The 24,959-nt window shown below is 38.0% G+C and overlaps 1 protein-coding gene across 2 annotated transcripts in view; it reads left to right on the plus strand.

Annotated features, from left to right (window-relative positions):
* Nucleotides 1-22,711, plus strand: part of N4BP2 (NEDD4 binding protein 2) — a 41,970-nt gene extending 19,259 nt beyond the window's left edge. For both annotated transcript variants that reach the window (XM_061379791.1, XM_061379792.1), the window contains 13 exons: nt 441-529; nt 1,821-1,897; nt 3,678-3,833; nt 6,395-8,706; nt 10,086-10,171; nt 10,899-10,941; nt 12,101-12,345; nt 13,829-13,947; nt 15,282-15,420; nt 15,549-15,734; nt 18,154-18,322; nt 19,949-20,072; nt 20,889-22,711. In XM_061379791.1, coding sequence (XP_061235775.1) covers nt 441-529; nt 1,821-1,897; nt 3,678-3,833; nt 6,395-8,706; nt 10,086-10,171; nt 10,899-10,941; nt 12,101-12,345; nt 13,829-13,947; nt 15,282-15,420; nt 15,549-15,734; nt 18,154-18,322; nt 19,949-20,072; nt 20,889-20,934 — 3,791 coding nt within the window. In that variant the 3' untranslated portion in view covers nt 20,935-22,711. The remainder of the gene's footprint in view (nt 1-440; nt 530-1,820; nt 1,898-3,677; nt 3,834-6,394; nt 8,707-10,085; nt 10,172-10,898; nt 10,942-12,100; nt 12,346-13,828; nt 13,948-15,281; nt 15,421-15,548; nt 15,735-18,153; nt 18,323-19,948; nt 20,073-20,888) is intronic.
* The last annotated feature ends 2,248 nt before the right edge of the window (nt 22,712-24,959 follow it).

Raw genomic sequence — 24,959 nt, forward strand, 5'->3', positions numbered from 1 at the left:
TCGCTTTTACATATTTTATGTAGTCTTACAGAGTGGACTATTCTTAAGACTGCTATAAAGTCAAGGATTTTGTATGCAACAAAAGTCCACTTTAATGGGATCATGTGGGTTTTTTAGTTGAATTTACTGATTGGTTAGTCATCTTGGTGCATTTTACATCTGCATTCTCATTCCTTGATTATCATACATACGTTAATTCAGAAGAATAATGCTGTATCAGTAGCTTTACATGTGAGGGGGGCATTTCTGAAAGAAAAAAAAAAAGAAGGGCCTTGAAACAGATCAAGCTGTGATGAGAGTTCTTTACACAGTGGTTAATCATTATGGATTATCTACTTTATAAAATAGAACAAATTTAGAGCATTAGTATAAATGCTATATGTCCACCATTTTATAGTGAAATTAACTATATTGCGTTCTTTTGTGCATGTGTCTTTCAGCCAAAGAAGCATTTGAAACGAGAATCTCTCCCATAATAATAGACAACACAAACATACAAGCATGGGAGATGAAGCCTTATGTTACTTTGGTTAGTATTACAGTTTGATCAACGTGAAAAGGGATTATTGACCAGCATGGCAACAACATATGTTTTAGAATGAGATTGTCTTTCTCAGACTAGCTGTTGCTCCACAAGGAAGTCTGGAATAAAAAAAAAAGTGTTACATGGAATCATATTACCCAGTGTCATATTCTGTGCGTGTCAGAGCATTGACGTGGCCTACTTTCCAAGTGACAAAACCAAGTGCATTGTACTTGGGTCAAAAATAAACATTGTTGTGGAAACTGAATTCTGTTCCTCTTTTATATGATCAGTGAAATTATAAACTACTTTAAAAATATGATCAGCACTAATTAATGAATGATGTTTGATGTTCCGTGAAACTTGAAAACGCAGTCTTAGTTTCATCCTAAGTATGACATAGAGGCAGATGTCTCCTACCATGGCATGTAAACACATTAGGGAGTGTAATACATAAAACTACCAGGTTTTGAGCAGATAGTGTATGTATGCTGCATGTGGTAATGGATTATCTTTGATAATACAGTGGGACTTAACACAGATAATTTTATCAATAGAATTTTTATTTTATTATCCTTGCATTTATTAACAATTTTCAGATTAATAGTTCTTTCATAAATTAAATCCTTGATTTTGCTGTATACTGAAATAAAGATATAACAAAAGTTCTTCCAAGAGGTGCAGGGTTTGGTGAGGTAACAAGATTTATTTCTGAAAACAGTAACAGAGAGAAGTGGCACAGTACTCTCAGTGTTTCTCCTGATTAGACTTAGGTCTCATTTTCTGTCATGATGAGACTAGATGACGTAAGGACCATTTACATGCAGTGCACTCAAGTTTCCCATATGGCAAGACGCTGTCCACAGTGACTGTGTTAATGTAACTGAATTGCTTGTTTTGGAGCTGGCTTGCAGCTGGTCAGCTCTGAATGTAAGCAGAGAGCTTTTCTCTCTCGGAGATGTGCATACTATCCCTGGAAAGAGGAGAAGTTCTGCAGTCTTGACTCAGAGAAGGTAGAACATTCAAAGGGGGGATATAAAATGATGATTTTGTTTGTTTGGTTTTGTGATCATGGCACACAGTTTTACAGTAAGAGAAGCAAATACATATTTTTAAAAATCTCTGTTTATATAAGCAGAAGCGCAACATTGAACAGAAGTATGTTATTCCAAATGTTTAGTTGGTTTTGAAAAGCACAAAAAACAGCTTTAAAGAAGCAGGCTATACATGTGTGCTTGTTCACAGGAATAAGAAGTGGATGATGTGGCTTGTTCTGTTTTTTATCTGTTTTATTCAGGCTCAGCAGTTCAAATACAAAGTTGTGTTCCGAGAACCAGGCACATGGTGGAAGTTTAAACCCAAAGAGCTTGAAAGGTAAGATTATAAAGGAGAATTTCATATTAGATTGTATATCTTTCACAGACTATGATTTTTAAAAAGGCACCACTTAGTGCAGTGGCTGGTGAAGTAGTCAAGATTTTTGTGGTATTAAGTGTCTTTTTAATAATTTTTTTTTCCACAATATTAACTTTTCTGGTATTTTATATGCATTATGAGATGTTTTTCACTGTCACTTTATTCTAATTCTATACAAAAGCAATAGATATTAGGTAATGTTTTCATGATTGCAATTCTTTTGCATTTAAGGTACAGTGACTGCTCCTTTGAGTTCCTGAGGTTACAAAAATGGTGTCAGGTTGAGACTGGTTTTGCATCTGGCTGGTCTGTTGCCTTACTTGAAATGTTTCTGCTGTCACTGAGTTTAAAGCAGTCAGTACCTCACGAGAGGGACAGACCCCTGTGCATCGTCATTATTGTTTACCTCATCTTTAGCAGGACCTTCTACACACTCATAGAGCCATTACGTAGAGCCAAAATAGGCAAGATGTAAACCCTGTGTCAGTGAATAATATGTACCTAGAAAATTGGCTGGTTGCCAGGTTCAAAGGGTCTGAAGTCCAAGAGGAGGCTGATGTACCTCTAGGATGAATGCTAGGGTAGCCACGATTTAATCTCCTATTTATGACTTGGATACTGGAACATAGTGCACTCTCAGCAGATTGGCAGATGATACTGAATTGGGCAAGAATACTTTGTTCAGCCTTAAGAAGAGAACATTAAGGAAGAACCATGTTGTTGTCTTCAGGTATCTTTTGAGGGGTCACAGAGAATACTAAAAAGATCTCTTCTGAGAATGGTGCAGGAATAGGGCAAAACAAACATAAGGTGGAACTTTGGAAATTTTTATTACATAAAGTAAGTGGGTGTTTGGTTTTTGTTTTGTTTTTTCTTTTGAGGGTGGTCACATACTGAAATAGTTTGCCCAGAGAGTTTGGAGACTTTCAGTCATTGAGGATATTCAGAATTTGACAAGACAAAGCTCTGGGCACCGTAATCTAGCTGTCCCTCCTCTGAGTTGGAGGTTGGACTGTGTTGACCACCAGGGGTCCCTTTCAACATAAATTGTTTTGTGATTTCGTACTATCTGTTGTCATCTGAATTTGCATGCCTAGCTTAAGGTTGACCACTTTTCAACTGTGGTAAGGAAGATTATTTTCTCTCCTAAAATAGAACTTAAACATTTTCTCTTGTACCTTCAATTTCTGTTTTGTCATCCTCAACAGGATTCACTTCTAGGTAGAACAACTGCAGAGCATATTCCTAGTTGGTGTTCAACAGAGACACTGAAAATCTCCAGCCAAAGTGTGTCTAAAATAATAGTGAATAGGTTTTCCTCAAGGCTCAAGGAGTTCTTAGCAAAACCAAAGAAGGAAGAGTTAATTCAGAAATCTTCCATACCCAGTCTGATATCCTGCATCACTGTCAGGATCTGATATGGTGTGTTTCTGAAACTGGTTTGAAGAAGAGGCATTATTGGTACAGTTTTTAGTATTAAGCAAATCATCCAGTTGCAGAACAGGGCCAGCGGGTGGGGTGGAGAAGTGGAGCAGCAATTTGACTCACACCCTATGTGGAGTACACTAGTGCACTGATACAGAAAGAACAGCTGTTTCACAGCTTTTGCTCTGTCCCCCTGAAATCTCTGGTTAGTTTTGCTGTAAACTTATAATGAAATTATTATTGAATTATTCCCTTCTCCCATTTTAATATACAAATCTGAAATGTTTCCTTTTTTTTTTTCTTTGGTGTATAGGCGAAACATTCATGGTGTCTCTAAAGAAAAGATCAAAAGAATGTTGGAGCGATATGAACACCGCCTTAGTGTTAGTTCAGTATTGGATTCTTCAGTCCCAGACAAAGCAGAAGCTGCTGGTTGGAGTGAAGATCCTTGTCAGGAGGAAAGCCATAGGTTAGATTCTTATACTAGCTTTGTAGTCTTGCGTAAAAGGGTAAACATTCAAACTTTGTAGCAGTGGAAGCTGGATAATGCTGTTGAACAGTTAAATAATAAAAAGAAATGCACTGCGTAGCTTTCTTAATTTATAAGAATTTGAGGATTTCTAGAAATGAGCAGTCAAGGGGCTTAGGCAACTTTCCACTGCTTTTTGAAAACCTCCCCATGTGACTGTGTGTTTGATTGACTTTCTCTTATCAGAAACATGCTATAGGAGGTATGTTGTAGATAAAACCCACTTAAAATCTCTAAAATGCTTTTCAGAATAATGTAGTCCCAAATTACAATTTCTGAGGCTGTGTGTTGTTATTAGATGATTGTTTTGTGGCAGAATGTGAATTCTTTGTTCAGTAGAAACAAGTTATCTACTTGCTTTTGAGTATATTTAGTTCAGACTTCTCTAGGTTTATGTTGGTTGTATGCATGACTGTTTCGTAGTGGCTAATCTGAATAATGGTGTATATGCCTTATAATAATGCATAGGAAATCAGATTATTTGTAGTTATTATCTCATTTGGGTTTTGCATGCTTAATGTATTTGAAATTGGTGGAACTGTGCTCTACCATCCCTGAGAGAAGCAAGCCAGCCACCCAAAACAAAAGAAATTAAAGATCCCCTACCCTCTTGACACCAGGCAGATGGAGGGGATCTAGGAGACAGGGGAGGTTGGAAACAGTTTACTCCTCAGAGTAGACAGTGTATTACCCCCCAGTTTATGTCACCTTCCCAAGTACCCCTGTACAACAGATTAGAGGTATGTGAGGATGAGGAAAATGAGAAAGATGATGAAGTAGATAAGGGATCATCCAGGTTAGAAGAGTTGCCATGTAAGAGTCAGAGAACACCTTGCATCATGACCAGCTCTACCAGGAAAAAGAAGAAAAGTGATTGTGATTGGTTACTTCACCCTCAGAGGAACAGGGGGCCTGTGGGCTCATGAGGAGTACAAGGATGTTGTTAGGTTATGCAGGGAGAAAATTAGAAAGCCAGAGTTGGAACTAACTCTGGCCACTGCTATAAAAGGTAACAAAAAGTACTTTTACAAATATATCAGCAATAAAAAGAGGGACAATGAGAACCTCCATCCTGTACTGGATAATGGGGATAATCTAGGGAGTGAGGATGAGGAAAAGGCTGAAATACTTAATGCTGCCTTTGCCCTCAGTCTTTAATAGCCACACCAGCCACCCTCAAGGTATTCAGTTCCCTGAGCTGGGTGTCAGAGATGAGGAGCTGATTGAAGTCCCTGTAATTCAGGAAGAAATGGTTAGCAACCTCCTGTTCTGCTTAGATGTAGGCAAGTCTATGGGGCTGGATGGGTTACCCAAAAGTGCTGAAGGAGATGGCAGAGGAGCTTGCTAAGACTCCATCATCTACCAGCAGTCCTGGTCCAGTAGGCAGGTCCCAGAGGACTGGAGGTTTGTCAGTATGATGCTTTTCTACAGAAAGGGCAGAAGGAAGACCCTGGAAACTACAGGCCTGTCAGCCTGAGCTCGGTGCCAGGGAAGGTCCAATGCAGCCCATCTGCATGGAGCAGATGATCCTAAGTGAAATCAAAAGGGAGGGATCAAACCCAGTCAGCATGAGTTTATGAGGGTCACGTCCTGCCTGACGTGATCTCCTTCTATGGTAAGGTGACCCATCTGGTTAATGAGGGAGGGGCTGTGGACATTTTCTGTTTGGACTTTAGTAAAGCATTCAACACTGTCCCACAGCATTCTCCTGGAGACACTGGCTGCTCATGGCCTGGATGGGTGTATTCTTCACTGGGCAGGAAACTGGCTGAATGGCAGAGCCCAAAGAGTGGTGATAAATGGTGTCACATCTAGTTGGCGACTGGTCATTGGTCCCTCAGTGCTCAGTGTTAGGGCCAGTGTTGTTTAACATCTTCATTGATGATCTGGATGAGGGGATCGAGGGCACTCTCAGTAAATTTGCAGGCAACACCAGCTTGGGCAGGAGTGGTGATCTGCTGAAGGATAGGGAGGCTCTGCAGAGGGGCCTGGACAGGCTGGATGAATGGGCTGTGGCCAGTGTTATGAGGTTCAGCAAGGCAAAGTGCCGAGTTCTGCATTTGGGACACAATAACCTCACGCAACACTAAGGGGTTTTGGGAAGAGTGGCCGGAAAGCTGCTTGGTGGAAAAGGACCTGGGGTGCTGACTGGCAGCTGCTGAACATGAGCCAGTGTGCTTCATTACATAACTGAATGCTGGGAATGGGGGTAAATAGGCATTTAAGAAAGTATTCTTAACCCCATGCCAAAGTAAGAAACGGATACTTATCAAGGGAAGTTCCTCATTGCTTAGCTCTGTTTTTATAAAGAAGTGTTGAGGTTAGGGCTAAGTCATCTTAAATTTGCTTTCTCTCATTAGAGATCTCCAACTGGATGATTAGTGTCCTAAAAGGTGGTTTCTGATCTGTAATTTGAAATTATTAAATAGTCAAGGCAAAATTAAAAATGTGGACAAGAAGGTTTGAAATGGGTTTATCTTTCATTTGAATTTGTCTTTCAGGACATTACATTCTGATGTAAAGGAAGAACCTTTCGCTTCTGATCTTGGGCGTCTTGAATTAGCTGAAGATGAGAAAACTTTTCCCAGTACTTCTCTAACATTAGAAAGTAACCATGATCCTGAGCGTCTTCAGAAAGAGGAAAAAGAAATTGAAAATAGCTCAGTGGAACACAATTGTGAGGACAGCACTGTTCAAGATGACTTGGATGTTTGTTTGTCAGATCATGTAGAAAAAGAACTGCCCTTGGAGAAGAAAGAAGAAAAGGGAGAAAAACTAGGAAAAAGTACTGAAACAGAAAAGGGTGAGATTGATGTGACCACGACTGAAGATACTTTGTGCATGCATACAGAAGGAGTTGAGGAGCACTGCAATAACAATATTCTCAAAGTTCAAACTGAAGTTGAACAATCTGGCCAAATATGTACAGAACCAAAATCAACAGAAAGTAGTAACACAGCAGAACCAAGCAGTTCGGCTTTCGACATGTCAAGAAAACCAGAACTACTCAACTTTCTGGGTGACTGGCCTGTAGAACAAACAATGGGACAGAGAGTCAAAAGAGCTAGACGACTAGAAAAATCTTCTCTGAAGAGCGATAAAGAGGTTAAAACTCCCAGTCAACAGAATCCTGAGTTAGGTAAAGAGCAAGCAGGCCTGCCTGGGACCCATACTGTTGAAAAAGGACATGAGGAAGAAAATCTAGCCTCTGGCTGTTTCTCTGATAATTCAGATAAAGTTACACCGCAGTTGCAAATGATAGGACATTGGCCTGTCACAGGCTCATTACAACAGAGACAACAAAGGTCAAGGAGAATGAGAAGCACAAATCTAAATCAGGCCGATGAACACAGAAATGCTGAAGATGACATTAATAGAAATGCTCTTGAGACTGTAGATGTGCTTCATGGGACACCTGTGAACACTGCAGAGCAACCGGATACAGAGACTTTGCATATGCACCAACCTGAAACAGAGGCTAGTGAAACACTAGGTGAGAAAAAACTGCAGCAAAATAAGAGAATGAGGAAACATCACAAGTTGGCCCTCACTTTTACAAATAACAATTTGCCCCATCCAAGAGAAGAGGAATGCTTGTCAACACTTAATGTAGAAGAAGAAAAACAGGATGCATGCTCGTGTAGGCAAAAAAGTGGCTATTCACAGACTGAATCACAGGACTTTGCTCTCCTGTGGAGGTTAGAAAAGAAAATGCTTTTTCCCGAGACTACCAAAGTATTGCATGGCAGACTAGATGGCTTCAAACCCAAAGATGTAGGTAATGTTTCAGATTCTCAGGAAAAAATTCCCTATCGAGTTACGTATGATAAAAGTACATTTGTGGAAGAAAGTGAACTTATCAATATTGATGAGTCTGAAAAGCTGAATATGCTGTGTAAGCTCTTTGATTCTGTTTCGTTTGAAGCTGTGAAAGATCTGTATGAAAGATGTAACAAAGACATAGACTGGGCCACAGGTCTGCTCTTAGACTCTGATGAAAAGTTACGCAAAGATGTTGGCACTGAATGCTTTCAAGTAAGAGAAGCTGAGCCAGTTGTTGCAGACCTTGATTTCAAGGCAAGTACAAACTACAGTGAGAATCTCAATGACTGTGAACAAATGTCACAAATAATTGGGGCTGGTGATACCTCTAAGCCTTCAGAAGATAATAACTCATCATTCAGCATTGCAGAAAGTCAGACGGCCAAGGCAACTGTGACAGATGTTGAGGTGTCTGATGCATTGACTGCTACCTCACTGAAGGATTCATCAGAACTGAAGAATTGTGGAGATGCAGCCCCTGGAACTGATGTAGACAGCTCAGCAGCAGTTATCTTTGAGCCGTTCATTTCAGGAAAGCAGAAGGTAGAAGCTGAGAGTCCTGCTGAGGAACCTATAAATAAGCCATTAGTCTCACAACATGATGCAGGTTTCTGTGGACCCATGATTCTGCCTCATGGTCCTAACACAAATTCTACCAATTTGAAATTTGAACTAAATAACAAGAGTGACAGTAACCCTTCGGAAAGCAATGCAGAGAATTCCAAAGTGATGACTTCGTTACTAGAAGTGGATCATGCACCTCTGTTCGGTCCTAGGAATGATGAAGAACTGGAAACCCAGGGGCGTTTCAGAGAGATACATGGTAGAGAAGAAATTGAAACTCCAAACAAGGATGAAGCCAAAGCCAAGATACAAAGTCCTATACCAGCATCACATGCAGCCTTCAATATAGATTGCCTAGAACTAACATTACCTCCTGAACTGGCACTCCAATTGAAAGAAATATTTGGGCCTGTTGGCATTGATGCAGGTATGGGCATAATTGTATTCATATTTTTATATAAAAAAACAAACAACCCTAAACAACAAAACCCCTCAGTTTGGGTGAGAAAACCTTTCTTCTTTTGCCTCTGCTTTTTTTCCTTCACGCTTGGTTTTTAGGGAATGGACTTGCACAATGCCTTATGATACTGTTTGCTGCTGTTAATCCAAAATTGGAACTGAACTATGTATGGCATAAAATACAGATGCAGTAGTGCTACCTTCTGCCTTTGTCTTTTTGTACATGCACGTACTTTAAAAGCATAAGAAAATATATTGGCTTGTTTGCATTTTGAGCAATAGACTTTGAGCCTATATTCATATTCTGAAGGGATATTAATATGATGAGGAAGATGCAAACAGTGACTGGCTAGGAAAAAATAAGAAAGCTTTAGGTATCAGTTGAAGTGGGGAAGGACAAGATGAATTGTTTAGAGAGAAGGTAAAGGGCAGCTATATTTAAAAGATGTAAAAGATTAAAAGGGAGTAGTCTGCTGAGAGACTATGATGAAGGAAGCTGTAAGCAGCTTGAACATGCATCATAGAAGTTAGACTGATAGAAAAAGGAAGATAACATGAGTATATAGCTTGTTTGTTCTCCCTCCCTCTGTCTTCTGCTCCCTCCTCCCTTCTTTATCTTTTTCTCCTGAAGATTATGTGATGTGAATTTGTGATTGGTGATTTGTCTGCTGGCCTCTTCGCCTTCCATGTGTACTCCAAAAAAAACCCAACTTGGTAGCAGTAGAATTATGCCCTTCTGCTTGATACATATGTACTTACTGCCTTTTTAGTTTTGAAAGGGTGAGAAACATCGGAAAGATCTTTTAGGGGGAAAAAGTATGATACCATGATAATTCCTGCTGTTTCCTTTAGAGTTAGATGGGTGACTTGGAGTTTGCTTCTCTGAGTTTATGTGTTTGAAGGGAGGCTTGTGACTGCTGTTGGGCAGGGGCAAGTATGTTGTGTTCCATAAAAGCAGTTGCATGTGGATTACAATAAAACAGAGGGAATCACAGTTTCACGAATGAAACTGTGGTTATAAATTACCAGTGGGTTTGTAAAAGAAGGTTCTGATAGCAAAAATGGAAAGCAGGAAGATGTAGTACAATAACAATTCACGTTAACTTGGCTTTTTCTACCCTGTGAGGGTTTTTGAACACACCTAATGGATTCTGTGTGAAATGCTAATGTATTTATTTATCTGATTATTTTATCTTGGCAGTTGCTGAGGTTTTTTTCAGGTATGACAGTTTGTGCAGAATCTCCAGAATTCAAATTAACAAGTGTAGGCTACTGCATTTTCATTGCTTAGATAAGTTTTTATAGATTTTTATAGCTTTAACAAATATGTTTTCTTTCTTCCATAAGGATCACTGACTCTTGAGGATTGTGTGGTTCATATTGATCTGAATTTGGCCAAAGTGATTCATGAGAAATGGAAAGAATCTGTTCTGGTTAGTAGATTTCTTGCTTATAATATGGTGTTGCATGCTTGCGCTCGGGTCAGATAATTTATCTCCTTATGTGTTAGTTTAAATGTGTAAGATACAAGTATCCTTGTAAAAACAATGATAACATACAAGGGTAATTTGTAAAATATGTGGAGTATACCTGCTCATCATGTTGTGATCATCAGAGCTGTGTAAGACAGTTCAAGGGATGAAGAAACTGCATGTCATGAGTGCCTCAGCATGAAGCCAGGATTCTTGAAAGAGAAGGACCATAATGCACAATTTCACTACAAGATTGATCAAAAATTCCACTGGCCAAAAATAATTGCTGGTTTTTTGACACATAAGAAGAGTTGCTTTATGAATAATCGTATATACAGAACATCTCTGCATACATTAGTTGAGAAGAGTTCTCTAACCTCCCTTTCTTCATAGCCTTATGAAACTGAATGCTTTTGGGCAAAATTTTTGTTTGGTTTATTTAATTAAGGTTGTGAAATCTTAGCACAGGGCATGTTCCTCTAGTTTGATGTTTTTGGAAAGATAGTTCTGTCTTTTAAACTTAATAATAATTTTTCTTAAATGTACTTCTTTTAAGATAGCCAATCTTCAAGAAATACTGTGAGACATTCTTTCAAAGCTGGCTTACTTAGAAGCTAACACTTGCAAAGTTTCACTGCAAAATTTATAGCTTTCTTACAACATTCGTGATTTTACTGTTTTTATTTAGAAGCGTCGGAGGAGAGATGAATCATGTAAGTTGCCTGCAGAAGGTAAGTTATGTATTTCTCTTACTTGTAAAGATACTTAATGCTCATTATAAAAGTATTCTTTGAAACTTCAGTAAGTTTGCAAACATTTTGTCTGTTGCAAAAATGATGAGTTCATTTATTAAGCTAAGCTTTTATTTATTGTTCTGAGTTCCATTTACCATTCTCTTACAGAGGAGTGTGAGGAAAAGGAAGTTAATTATAAGCAGAATCACTAGACCTAGGTAGCTGCAAGCAAAAAGCCTATCATTTTGTGTACTTCAGTGAACTTACAAATAAGCTCTGCCTGGATCACATAGCTGTTAGGTCTGACTTCTGTAATCTCTATAGCAAGGAAAGGTGCAGCCAGAGAATTACTAGCAGAGTGAGATTTCTGTACGTGAGAGAAGGAAGGTCAGCACTACAACATCATTCACATGTTGTCTGTCAGAGGAATTGATTGTAGCATGAAGATGTATGCCTTGTTCAAAAAGTGTTGAGATCTCTGGCAATCCAGTTTTCAGTCAGCTCCCAGAAGAAATGTCCCCTGCAGTCGATCCCACTACTTTTGCATGAGACTTCGATTGTAGTCTGGGTTCAGCTGTAGCAGTCATTTTTCTCCTCCGTAGTAGCTGGTGCAGTGCCAACAACCCCAGTCAGATAAAGAAGGAGAAAAATGACTGCGAGAGCTGAACCCAGGACAGATTGCAGTGTGGGTGCAAGCTCTCTGCTGTTTGGAATGACCAAACAGTACTGTTTGCATTAACTTCTAGAAGTGTAAATTAACAGATTGTTAAGCATCTGTCCTTAAGTTGTAGAGGAAAGGCAGTTAAACATGTAAACACATGAGTCAATAATTCACTTATAAAAGCAATCAAACCTCCTCACTTTAGTGGGTGTGCAGGGTAGTTAACAGCTGTAAGATACATCTTGGCACTTGAAAATTTGGTGGGGGAGTCTGATGGTTTTGCTTTTGTTTTACAAAACAGATTAAGATGATCAGTCTTCAGAAAATAGAATGAGGAAGGTGAAAACAATGTGTTGCTTTCTGTTTTAGCATTAATAATAATGTTTTAACAAAAAAACAAACCGTCTAGTTTGAAAAACGTAATTATTTTGGCTTTGTGTGTATAAATAAGCTAGTAACTGCTTTATTTGTCTCCTCATTTTTATTCCTGTGAAGGTCCTACTGTGATTCAGCAGATAGATACAGATGACTCAGAAATGCTGTTATCTCAGACTGCAGACGGTAAAATACAGAAGAAAAAAATGAGCTGGGTATCTGGCTCATCTGAAAACATACAGACTAAAAACCCAGCAACATCAGACGTTTTCCCTTTTATGGATCACTGGAATGCTCAGATTCAGAAAGTTTCTCTCAGACAAATAATTTCTGAAGAAATAGCTATGCAGGAGAAACAGGACCTGGTATGGGTAGCACCATTTGTAATGCAATTTAAGTTCATTACTGTTAATGAACCAGAGTATGTCTTACCTGGTGACTCATCTTTGTGCTGCTGATTCCAGCCTAAATGCCTGAGACAAATGCATGCCAATTGGGATTGTTGGTTACCCTGATACAGGAGTTTGCTTGTGGTAGATGTTTCCCTTTTAAAAATTCTCATTTTAAATTGTAACATTTTGGTTGTTTCACAAACAGATCGTGGCACATTTCACTCTCCAGGTTAGAATTTGGGTTTGGTTGAATTGTTTTTCTGATTACTCACCTAAAACCAAAGATCAGTGTGAATTCTCACACTTATTGGTAAAGCAATATCAAAACTAGTTCTTAATTGTTCTTAATTAGCTCTTTGCCTTGTTTTCTTAGAAGTAGATTGGATTGATTTTAATATTTTTTAAAAGGAGAACCCACAACATTCCTAACAGATGAGACGTTAAAAGAAGGACCTGAGGTTAACCTCAAACAGGTTTCTGTAGCCACTTGTCAGAAGAAAGTAATTTTGTAAAAGATTTGGGGTAATTCTGTATCTTACACACAGTTTCCATACCCTGACTGGTTGGCCTGTGTGTAATATGCCCTCTACTGCCGGCAGCTGCTTGAAACAGGCATTCTAGTTTGTTACTGTCTGATAAGTAGCTGTCCTTAAAAAAGAGGAGCTTTGTTTCTACTGGTATAGGAAGTTGGATGGATTAGCCTGTCCCTTGAAAGAACGGCTTGTGGATTCTTTCTTTGAACTGCTTACTGATAATAATAACTGTGGGTTACTGATAATAACAACTGTGATGCTCACAGCTTTATTTACAGTTTGGATTCGTGGAGCTTGGCTTTGTTCTGTTTGTCTTTTTTTTTTTTTTTTTTTTAATCTGAGTGCTGGAATGATCAGTCTGATTTATTCTGGGCTGTAATTATGGTTTTCTTCTCAGCATGACTTCACAATATGAGCATTTATTACAATACAGCCTCAGAGACACCAACAAATTTGTTTACGCTGTTTAATAATAAGATGTTGTTTCAACCTCATGCTTTCAGTATAGAGAGGAGGACTTTGTGCAAGCTTAGCATTGGACTAAATAGACTAGCAGGGAATGCATTCCAAAATTTAAATTCCTCCTAAAAAATCCTCCTTTTGCTTTGTCCATTATGAGAGAGCTCCAGCGGTGTTACTTTAAATGACTGCAGAGTACTGTACAACATAACACAATATAACATACAGTACAGTATACTACATATACTGTGCAGTATAATACAACTCACCTGTCCCTACTTTATTCTCATCAAGTCAGTGTGACAGCTGATATTGGTGTGTTGTCTTTGCTCTGGGTGCATAACTACTGAGTAGATACTTTTTGAAATCTTAACAAATAACAGTGAAATTAGATTGGCTCCTCTGTTACTGTATTTTGTTGTAATCAAGAACTTTCAATATTTTTATCTTTGTCTTCTGGGTAGAATCGTATTCCTTGTATGGCTAGAAAAGACTGTGCCGCTAAACTAAAGGAGAAGCAACTTTTTGAGATGTTTCCAACTATTAGTCAAGATTTCTTAATGGATATCTTCAAGGACAATAAGTAAGAAATCTTTTAAGTTCTTTGTAAAAATGGTATTCTGTAGTGCTCTGTATTGCACAGTTACTGTCTTAAGTATTATGAGTTATGATATTGCTGAAGAATTGCTTTTTCCAAACTAGCAGGCTTTTGTAGATCTACATAAAAGCAAAACTAGTTTATGTTAAAAGCAAATAAAAACTCTGCGTCTAGGCTTGTTTCTTTTATGGGAGAGTAAACAGTTTCTTTCCTTGGAGAAGAATGTCTCTGGGTGTTGACCTCTGGCTGAATGTCACTGGAACTGCATATTTGCTGTGGAGCTGAGGTTTAAATCAAGTGAGAGGAATTAGTGGAGGTGGTAATAGTGGGTTCGCAGGAAATGGCATCTGCCCAAAGGGATAACTACCATCACCTGATGTTGGCTGTAAGTACTCTTCTGGTTGCTACAGCAGCTCTGAAGAAATGAGCCATTTCTCAATCTCTTTCTGATGACATTCTCTCTTCTGCATTATATTTCTGGGGTATGTGGGTGCCTTCTTAAATCCAAATTCTTGAGGACTGGACTTTCATTCAAGGGGGACTTCTTTTTTCATCCTTCGCCTATTGAATGTCTTTACATATGGGTTTGTACGCATACTTGTCAGTCTTTCTGCTTGTCCATGTTGTTACCAAAACCTTTCCTCGTGGAATGTTTAAAGTATGTCCTTCACACATTTCTGTAGGTCAAACATTTCACCATCTCTTCTTTTTCATGTTTTAAATTCCCTTCATAATGTTGACCTTCCAAAAATCTGTCTTTACTTTTGGTCAGTCTTTCTGTCTGCTTAATAAACAGCAGGAAGAATAAAGAATGAGGGCTTATTAGAAATCTGATGGCTACTAATGTCCTGTTCTCGTTTCATTAATAACAAAGCTCGACTGGAAATACAAGGATTTCCCTGCTTTAATGGTTTCAGAACACTGAGCTAGTTTTAAACTACTTTGTACTTACTGTCCCTGACCAGAGAAGATTTAAGGTGAACTAACTTACCCAGGCCAAAAAGCAGGTTTACTTCTAAACTAATGTCTGTTTGATTAAGGTAGGGTGCAATTTACTTTAGTATTTCATTCTTCTTTAGATATTCAAGTGCCCCATAATTACATTTCAGTCAACCAAGGCTGCATATGTGTTAGTGCCAGTAATACAGTACAGTGAGCCTTCAAACCTTTTTGTAGTAAGGTGGAAAATTCCATTCCAGTGCTTTATTTCCATCGTAATCTATTTCTGTAACAATATCAAGGTTTGTAATATGTATTTTAATAAATGTAGACGTTATTAATAGATTTGTAAAGTCACAGCTTTTACTTATCCTTCACAGCTACTCTTTAGAACAAACCGAACAGTTTCTGAACTGTGTTCTGGAGGCAGATCCTGTAAAAACAGTTATAGCTCAAGAAAGTGTTCAGCAAAGTGAAATGGCTTCATCCTGCAGTGCTGCAAAGAACCGGGAGAAGAAGGTATTTTTGTTTGTTTGTTGTTTTGTTGTTTGTTTTTTTTTAAATAGTAGTTACAAACATACCCAAATCTCTGTTATTGAAAACACCTTACAGTGCATACTTAGCTTTGACATTGTGAATTCTTACAGGCAAAAAAAGGTAAGGAAGAGGATGAACCTTTGAGTGAAATACTTCAAAAAATTGAGTATCCACAATACGATGATTTAAGAGCAGAAGCTTTTTGTCACCAGCAAAAGAGACAGGAGTGTTTGAAAAAGGCCGGGGAGGCCCATTGCATTGGTATGAAGTCTGTGGCAGCATTTTACGCTCATCAGGTAAATGTAAACATTGTGCTTTTTTGCCTGAATTTGTTGAGGTACTTAAATACTGAATTGGAAGTTATAAGAAAAGCATTGTGCCTACTAGAGTTGATAAATTTGCCCAATTACTGTTTCCTATGTAAGTGTTGTATTGAGAATTGCCGTACAAGTAAACTCTCTTTCACTAGTAACGATACTAATACAGGAAGCTGATGTAAGCAAATTCAGTGCAAGATCTTGTGAAAGATGGTATTTAATGCTCAGTCATACGTACTTGTTTGCTCATAGATCGCATTCTCACATCCAAATACTTGCAAGCACTAAGATTTTGTCTGTGTGGTCTGGCCACGTTCATTCATGTGTGACATGGACTGCAACTAAAAGCAGTTTTCAAATCCTTCATATGTCCCTTGGGTTCGTCTTTATTAGTGATGAACTGTTTTTAGAAGTCTTATGTACTTTTTAGGAGTATTAAAAGGACAGATATTAAAAGTAAGACAGGTATTAAGGTGTGATCTTTTGCCTCAGAATCTTGCTTACTTCCTCCTCTGTAGATCCTGGGCAAGATTGGGCCTGCCTGTCTTTGCTTCTTCATTCTGTCTTTACGGCTACAGTCTGTCTTGGGTTGGGATAAACAAGGTGTGGTATGCCATGGATTTGGCCATCCACCTAGTTTTAGAATGTAGATCTATTGCTGATCAGTCTTATGTGCTCTGGCCTTGGAGCACAGGCTCTCTGGTATTGATTCAAGCAGATTTCTTGGTATATACCACTTTGATTACAGTTGGTCGTTGTTGTTGATCACATTCTTGATTGTAAGTATCAACTGTTCTTGTAAGTCATGGAATCATAGCATACCAGGTTGGAGGGGACCTCAAGGATCATCCAGTCCTACCTTTCTAGACAAAGCATGACCTAGACTAGATGTTCAGGCACCCTGTCGAGCCAAATTTTAAGGTATCCAACACTGGGGAATCTCTTCTTTTAAACACTGACAGGCTTGGGACACCAAAATGTTTCGTACATTGGTTTCTTGGTACCTTCACATGAGACCATTGATTCACACCACTCTTAAAAAAAATCTGTTACAAATATCTTTTCTCTAATGTAATAGCATATAAGAAATTGTTAAGAATTCACATTATAGAAGAATTTAACTAGGAGCTGCATTATGATAGAACAAAAATGGAATAATGGAGTCACTTGAATTTTCTTATTATCTTAAAAAAGATTTCATGCAATTGGTATAACATCACTCTAAATGTTTAGATTGTTACTATGTATGTAGGAAATACTGATTATTGGTCTTTATAAAGAACACTTTATGTTCTTGGTTCATAAATTCTTGAAGTTTGGAAATATTTTACATGAAGGTCTGCATAATTTTAAATAGAAATCTAAGTCCTGTCTTTCTTTCATTCTTAGGGATAACAAGTACAGTGGGGAAATGTATTACATGTTTTCTTTCAGGTAATAAAAAAGCACACTAAGCTAACTTTATTAATGAATAATACTTAATGCTTGGTGGTGTTAGCCTGTCTTGGGAATCCTCTGCAAGTATGAATTACGGGGCTGATGTCTGTAATGTAATACATGTCAGATGATCCATTTTAAGAACAGGCTGTCACTTCCATTCTCTTGAGTCCTTTTCAGTCCAATACCTGGACTCAAGTCTACGATTCCTTTTCAGATTGTGCTTACAAATCTTTGAAGACATACTTTGGTGCTTCAGTCTCTCAGATATTACCAGTGTAAGGTTCAGAGGAAATAGTTGTTACTTCTTCACTGTGTAATGTGAATAGCCCTGTACTGCTCCTTGCCACTAATTCCAACAGGGACTGTACTGACCTTGTCAGTCATAAAAGATTTGTCAAAAATGTAAGGATAGGTAATACGCAACTCTTTAAAAAGAAAGAAAGAAAGAAAATCAACCTCAGAGTGTTTGCCTTTGGCTTGTTTGATTTTTAAACGAATGCTTTGAGAAGAATTAACCTCAACTACCACACTCAGCAGGTTTTTCCTGAGTTGTTGGACATTTTCTCTGACATTGCTTCGCTACATTTTTAGCAAAATATTCACAGAAAGAAAAATTCTGTGATTAGGATAATAAATCTGAAAATCAGCATGGAATGTAACTTTTTAGCTTATGTAAAGACCTTATGGTTTTGTGCCTTTTCTGGCTTTTTTGTTTTCCTCCTTGTAAGGCCGTTGTTGTGCCGTCTTTGACTAGTTTCTTAAGGACAGATTTCATGAAATCTCCTTGTGAGTAGGTCTCACTGAGCCTCTTCTGCAAGTTCTTTTGGGATTATAAATTTTACTGCTTCAAACTGTGAGCTAAAAGCACCCTGGCAGTATTATCATTTTGAAACGAACCAGCAGTGTGGAGCTTAGATTATGTCTCAGCATGTAATAGTTGCTATGCTTATGACTAAAGGGTCGCCTTCATGAGCAGAAGATGAAAGAAGCCAACCATGCAGCTGCTGTGCAAATCTTTGAGAAAGTAAATACTTCCTTGCTGCCTATGAATGTGTTGGATCTGCATGGTCTCCATGTGGATGAAGCAGTGAATCAGTTGTCCAGAGTGCTGCAGGAAAAAAGTGAAGGTAGGATTAAGCTAATATTTCTTGCCCCCTAAAAGTTATTCTCCTAATTTTCTGCTAAGAAATTATGATAGATGGCATGGAAATGTTGGTTGGTTTGGTTTATTTTTTTTTTACATGGCAATGATGCTTTTTCCTCTCTGTCTTGCTTTGCACCACTTTCCCCAACTTCACATTGCTTTATCAGAACTATGTTGCTTTTTTAATCTTAAAGAAAAATCATTATGTTGGAATTCTAACCACAATGATTACATTGTCTTCAGCTTTTTCATGAAAGTGTCTGATTTGAGCTGTTTGTCAGTAACTTCCCTATGAGTTTGCCAGCAGGATCTCTTGAGATCAGAATACTACTGCTCCCATAAATGCCATTTTGTTCAGTTTTGACTGAGGGCTTGCCTTCTCTCCCAGTGGAGTGTTCAAGTACTTCATGAGTGTTCTTGCTGTAGAGAGATATGTTTTCCGCATTATTACTTTACCCTATAAATTTAAGCACACTGGGAATGCTTCTATAAGAAATATTTCTTACGTGAGGTACCACTGCACAAACCTAATTTTTTGGAAACAGCTACTCCACACAGCAGGAACAAAAGGGTTTAGTACGGCCTTGGATAATCCTTTTCTTTCAGTATACATCAGAGACTTAAATTGCATTATCTTTTGCTATTCCTAAAATGACGTTTGTATACTTTAAGTTGTAACCTGATACTTTTTAGAGCTAAATTTCATGAGCTGCACTTGCATCAGGAGTCCTGAAATAATGATAAGGGCTCTCTGTTCAGTCAACTGAACCTAAGTCACTTCAACTTAAAAAAAGTTCAGTGTGAATACATGGGAAAGGGATAAATGCCAGGCTGGCAGAATTAACAGCAAACTAGTGTAAAACCCAAATAATGTTGAGAGAGGGCATTTGGGGAAAGATGTCATGTGAACTGGTAATCCTGAGCTGTCAAATCTTGGCTTGTGAGAATTCAGTTTCATTTCTGTTTTTCCTCTTTTTCAAAGTGTTAATCTAGACTGCTGTGATCTCTGAGAAAGGAGCAGTTTTTTTTCTTATCAGGGACTAGATGCCCTAATAAATCTCATGTGATATGTTGATATATTGGTCCACGTGTCACAGCATAACAGAAGTTAGTCCAAATAAGTGTAACTTAAATGGGTGGATTTATATTTTCCTCCTCCTTCCTTTATCCAACAAAATGTTATTTCTTTACTCACATTATTTTTAGATAAAACATGAAACAATAGGGGGAAGTGTCACTTAAAAAGTAAGTTACACCCACTTCTTTTAATTTTGCAATTTTAATTTAGATCACAGGATATAAATTCCAAGTGAGGATCAGATGACAGAAAGAGTAAAGCTGCTATGAAATTAGAAGGATTTTGTGATGATCACAACATGTATATTGCGAGCAACCTAGACTTAAAAAGCTTGACTATGCTTTTTCAGAGTATCTTTTTCAGAAGAGGGGGAAAATGGCTATGTTTATGTAAAAGAGACACAGCCAGCATGGGAAAGCAAGGTTCTAAATCACCAGTGAGAGTTCTCAGAAGAATGGATGGAAAGATCGTACTGAATGCCAAGTCTCTGCTCAGGGAAAATCTTAACCGTTACAATCCCTGCTGTAACAGAGTACCAGCAGACCGGTGGTAAACCGTATCTCTGTGTTATCACGGGAAGAGGAAGCCATAGTCAGGGAGGAGTTGCTCGCATCAGACCAGCAGCTATGAGATACCTCACAAGCCACAACTTCAGGTGAGTTTAGATTTGTGTTACTGATACATTTTTTTTTTTCTTAGCCCACATTTAACTAACTGAAAATTGAAGTTAATTTTAGAATACTGATAAAATACTAAACAGATCAAGGCAGGTCTGCTGTTTCAGATTAAAGTAGGTCTGCTGTTCATTAATCCAATCCAAATGTGTGACATAATGCCATCTTATACACTTCACCTATGAAATGTTAGATCCTTTCCTCTGAGATAGATGAAAACACTGTGAATTAAATTTATCTAACACAGTTTAATTGCATATTTCCATTCAGTTGTTAGTCCTGATTTTTATTGGTCTCTGGTACCTGCTTTAGTGCTTAGCTTCTTATGTGGGACAGCAATTTAACAAGTCTGGGTTGGCAGCAGTGTGTTTGCTGCTTTTTCTGTATAGGAATGTGTGAAGGTGACTGTAATGGTGGGACTCAGAAACAGCAAAGACTTCCCTTCTGATTTCCTTCTTGCTTTCTACGGAAGATGAGGGAGAAAATCTGTTTTGAAAGGGGGAATCTAAGGGGAGCGGGAAAAGAGGAGCAGAATTAATGTAACCAAGAATATTGGCCAGCGTATTTTTTTCCTTAATCTTCCTCTTAGTTCTTGCTATTCCCAGTTTTTCACCTCTCCAGATCCTGCAAAATCCTTGACTGTCACATCCAGAAGACATGATGCTGATTTCCTGACTCTCAACTGCATGCATACTTGACCGAGAGAACCTTACCACTTCCCATATGTTTGATGAGGGCTGAAGGAGGTGGCATTGCACACAGCTTTCATTTGAAGCTTCATCTTTTCTTATTTACAGGTTCACTGAAATAAAACCAGGCTGCCTGAAAGTCATGCTGAATTGAAGGGTTGTTGAGAAGAGGAATACAGAAACTGAGGTGTCGGATCACAGCTAAAAATTTTTTGAACAACCGCAATAGTATTTTGTAATCTGTTTTAAAGGATGATATTCTATTAGAAATGGCCTCAATTTACAGCAAGCATTTTTGTCAGCGTGTTTCCAAGAAAATTTTTATATGGAATGGATGCTTTTTTGAACCCGCAAAAAAGAAGACGCTCACAGGATTTGGAGTCTCAGAAACGCAGATTATGAATTCTGCTGAGCAGTATAGGATGTTTTAAAGGGAAGTTAAGGTACAATTTTTAAATATAACTGTCTTCTCAGTATACCCAGGCTGTGTCGTCTGACCCTCACACATTTTAACTACTGTAGATTCTATGCTTTTACAAGATAATACTTTGTATGAAGTTATTTTGTGATTCAGAACTTTGTGCTAAACCCTTGAGAAGAGCACGGGGGAGATGGGAACTGGGCAACTACTGATATTTCAAATCCAGTTACAGCTGAGTGCTAAATATTTCCAGGTTTATTCAAAAGTCTCATGACTTTTTAGTGATGGGTTGACCAGTTCTGTTGTCCTTTTTCCGTTTTAAACTTCTCCAGATACTGATGGATGTTGCATATAAAGAACTGTGCAATAAGACCAGCTGGGAGTTTGGTAATTTTGCAGACTTACTGTGATCTATTAAAGGGAAAAGTACAACACTGTAGTTCAATCTCTACTTACACATAGCTAATACTGTAATTTTACAGTATTTATGCAGGAGATGCCCTTAACTTTTTTCAACATCTACTGGACTAAAAATATTTCTTCCTTTATGGTTTTTTAAGTGGAGAAAATTGAGTATTGTTTCACTTTACAGGTATCTGATAGTGACATGTCTTCATTCTGTGTGTATTTAATTTGGTGATTTCCTTGTAGAAAATATGATTGTCAGTGAGACATTTTAAATGTATTTTTAACATCAAAGTGAATGCTAATACTACAGTAGTAATTGCCTAACTGGAAAGTCTGGGAATACAAAAGTTATATTATTGGTGGTGGTGTTGCATCAGCATCTAGAAATACCTGTGTAAAAAAGCAAAACAACAAAAAACCCCAAACACTCCCCCCCCCCATTTAAATATAAACATCAGTATTGTGGCAGGTGTTTCCAGTAAGCAATCAAAAACTTTTTAAGTAGAAATATCTTTTAGCATGCATTACTATTTTTATTTACATCTTTGCCTCTTGAAAGGCATACAAATTTTTGTTGTAAGGCTTTTTCAGAAACAGGTAGGGGTTGTGTATTAGGAGCAGTATTAATAGGTTAAGGATCAAGGGGAGGGTTTATTCATTTAAAACAACTTTTGCAGTAATTTATATCCAGCAACCACATGCATACAGAATTTGTGTATGAATCCATGTATTTGTGCAAGTTCTGCCATTTGTGTGCATTAGGAGTAATAAGCAAGGAACTTCTGTGAGAAAAGCTGTGCACAGAAATAGGTTTCACTTGAAAATGTGTCTGTGTAAGTTGCTGACAAACTGAAAGATATGTTTCCTAAATATCTATATTTACTGTAATATATACACAGTGAATGCAACGTACACTTAAAAATTAATTTGTCATGCTTCAACAGATACAGTAATCTTTTCATGGTGACTTCAAGTGGAAGAATTGCTTGAATAATATTTAATTGAAGGGACTTTTACTGGAATAATAGTTGTAATATTTTTTGAGGTACCTAGTTCATCTGAATCATGTCCTTTCTCTTTTTTCTTTCTTTCTGGGGTGATCATGTAAAATACAAAAAAAGTCTGTGCTCCACAAACCTCATTAGCAGAGCCATTTCTCCCACTGCACAAACTCCTGTGCAGTGAAGTGCGTGATCCACCCTGTGTGACAATGCCTAAATGGACTGACATGTCACTTAGGCACTTGGACTTGAGACAGCAGTTCAGACTATAAGCAAATCCAGGGGTTCAAATGCTAGAACTGCCTCAGCGAACTTAGGATCTTTCTTTTGGACCAAGGAACTTCCTTCTGCTCCTGAACAGGTTTTCCTTGGTGCTACTGTTTATACCGAATGGATATTCAGCTTTCTGGGGCAAGTCTTTAAAGTGGAGTCCCTGTTGTTTGGCTCGGGTGGCTGAGTTGCCCAGCCAGTGTATGCTCAGAAGTGTTGTGTGTTGAGCTGCTGGATGCACAAGCCCTACAGTAATGTGGTTGTAAACAGGGAAGTGGCAACACTTCCATCTGGTTTGAGAACGGGTCTGGTTCACTCAGCATATTCACACCTTTCCTGGTATGGGCAAAGACAGCTTAGATTGCAGTTCAAAAGACAAGCAGAAAGAGTTGTTTTCTTGCCCATCTGTTCATAATCTGGTTGTTGACAAGTTTACCCTGGCGATGAGAAACACAGCTTTTTACCTGCTTGTGGTTTAGCAGAGGGATGGTGATTGAGTTTGACGCTCACTTCCCCAGAAAAGTCACTTCCTGAGCCTCTTCCAAAGTCATTACTGCAAGATAAAAATCAAGGGGACAAAAGAGATTAAAGACTAAAAATTGTATAAACTTGTAGTCTGGAAGAGGATTAGAACTCTCCAGAAAAGGAGGTTCAGTGTACTTCCATATTATTTTTTCATCTCTTAGACCTATTTGGATAAATGCATAAAAATGTTGAGGGCAAAACCTCAGGTACACCCATTACTAGGAGAGTTTTTCTTCAGTCTGTCAAAGTCAGCAGAGGAGTACATAGTTTAAGAGCAATTTGGAGTGCTTCTTGCTCTCCTTCTCTCCATTATCCTTTTGGATACAGGTTGAGGTTCGCTAAGGTACTCTGAATACCCTGTGTGGTTATAGATTAATTATTCACCTGTTAAATGTTGTGTGATCGCAGGCTGAACTTTAATGGAAGATGATGGTTTAAATTCATTAACATGGGTGCTGACTGAAGTGATCAACTTTATTGAAGTTAGTGACAGAGCCTTTATCAGCTTCGGCAACTCAGGGTGAGTCATTGCAGTTCCAGCTCGGAGGAAATATACTGAGCTCAGCCTTTTTCTTCCATATGATCTTAAGCATGTGCTTAGAAGCTGTGCTGAGCTGGATACACAATGGAGCAGAAGATCAGTGCACAGAGAGAAAGAAAGTAAGACTTTTCTTAGTAAGGATTTCCATGCCTTCAGCCAAACTGTCCAGAAAAAAAACACTGGACTTCTTGTGTTTCTTTGACTGTTTTATAATGTACAGTGGATGAATTATATCAAATACAATTGTTTCAAAATGGTATTTCAAAGTAGGTTACATTTTAGAACTCTCAACCTTTCTGATGTCTTTTGCAATTATATCAGTGAGAAACCTGAGGTATTGTATAAGTTCTGTATCATCTTATACGTTTAATTAAAATAGCACTTAACAGTATTGCCACCAGCACTCTGAAATAACACGCGACTGTTAAAATACCTATTTTGTGTATAACTTTTTATCCAGTTCTTCAACAGCATGTGGTCGTGATGACTGGTAGCTTTTAATACATGAATTTGGGTTCTTTTTTGCAAAACATTTTAACCTTTATCCCAGTTTTTCATTTAGGAAACATCTTTTTGTGTGTGTATATATATGTATATAGACACACAAAATTTAATATTGTGCTAGCATTGATGAATCATTTTACAGTGAATTAAAAAACAAAGACCCAGAGGTGCAACGAAGAAAGTTGTTTCCTGAGTAATGTGTTTAAAAATATGTTGATTGTGAAAGTAGTGGGGCAGAAATGATTTAAAAAAATATTTCAAGATACATTGACAATACTTTAACGACTTCTGCTTTTAAAGGTATGTGGTACAGTTGTATTTAAACTTCATGTTTTTGTAGGCCTGTTGAAGGACACCTCAGGCAAAGTTTAACTGGCATTTTTTTGTGGCTATTGGAAACCATTGTGACCTGGGAATTCCCATTTAAACAGTGTCCAGATGCTCTAGTCAAAATCTAGAACATCACTAGAACCAGAACATCTGGAACATTACTGTTGTGGGTATGTGGA

Source organism: Neopsephotus bourkii, unplaced genomic scaffold, assembly GCF_033783945.1.
Source record: "Neopsephotus bourkii isolate Nb327-2 ecotype Australia unplaced genomic scaffold, CSIRO-AGI_Nbou_v1 NB_1780, whole genome shotgun sequence".
In the NCBI taxonomy this organism is placed as follows: Eukaryota; Metazoa; Chordata; class Aves; order Psittaciformes; family Psittacidae; genus Neopsephotus; species Neopsephotus bourkii.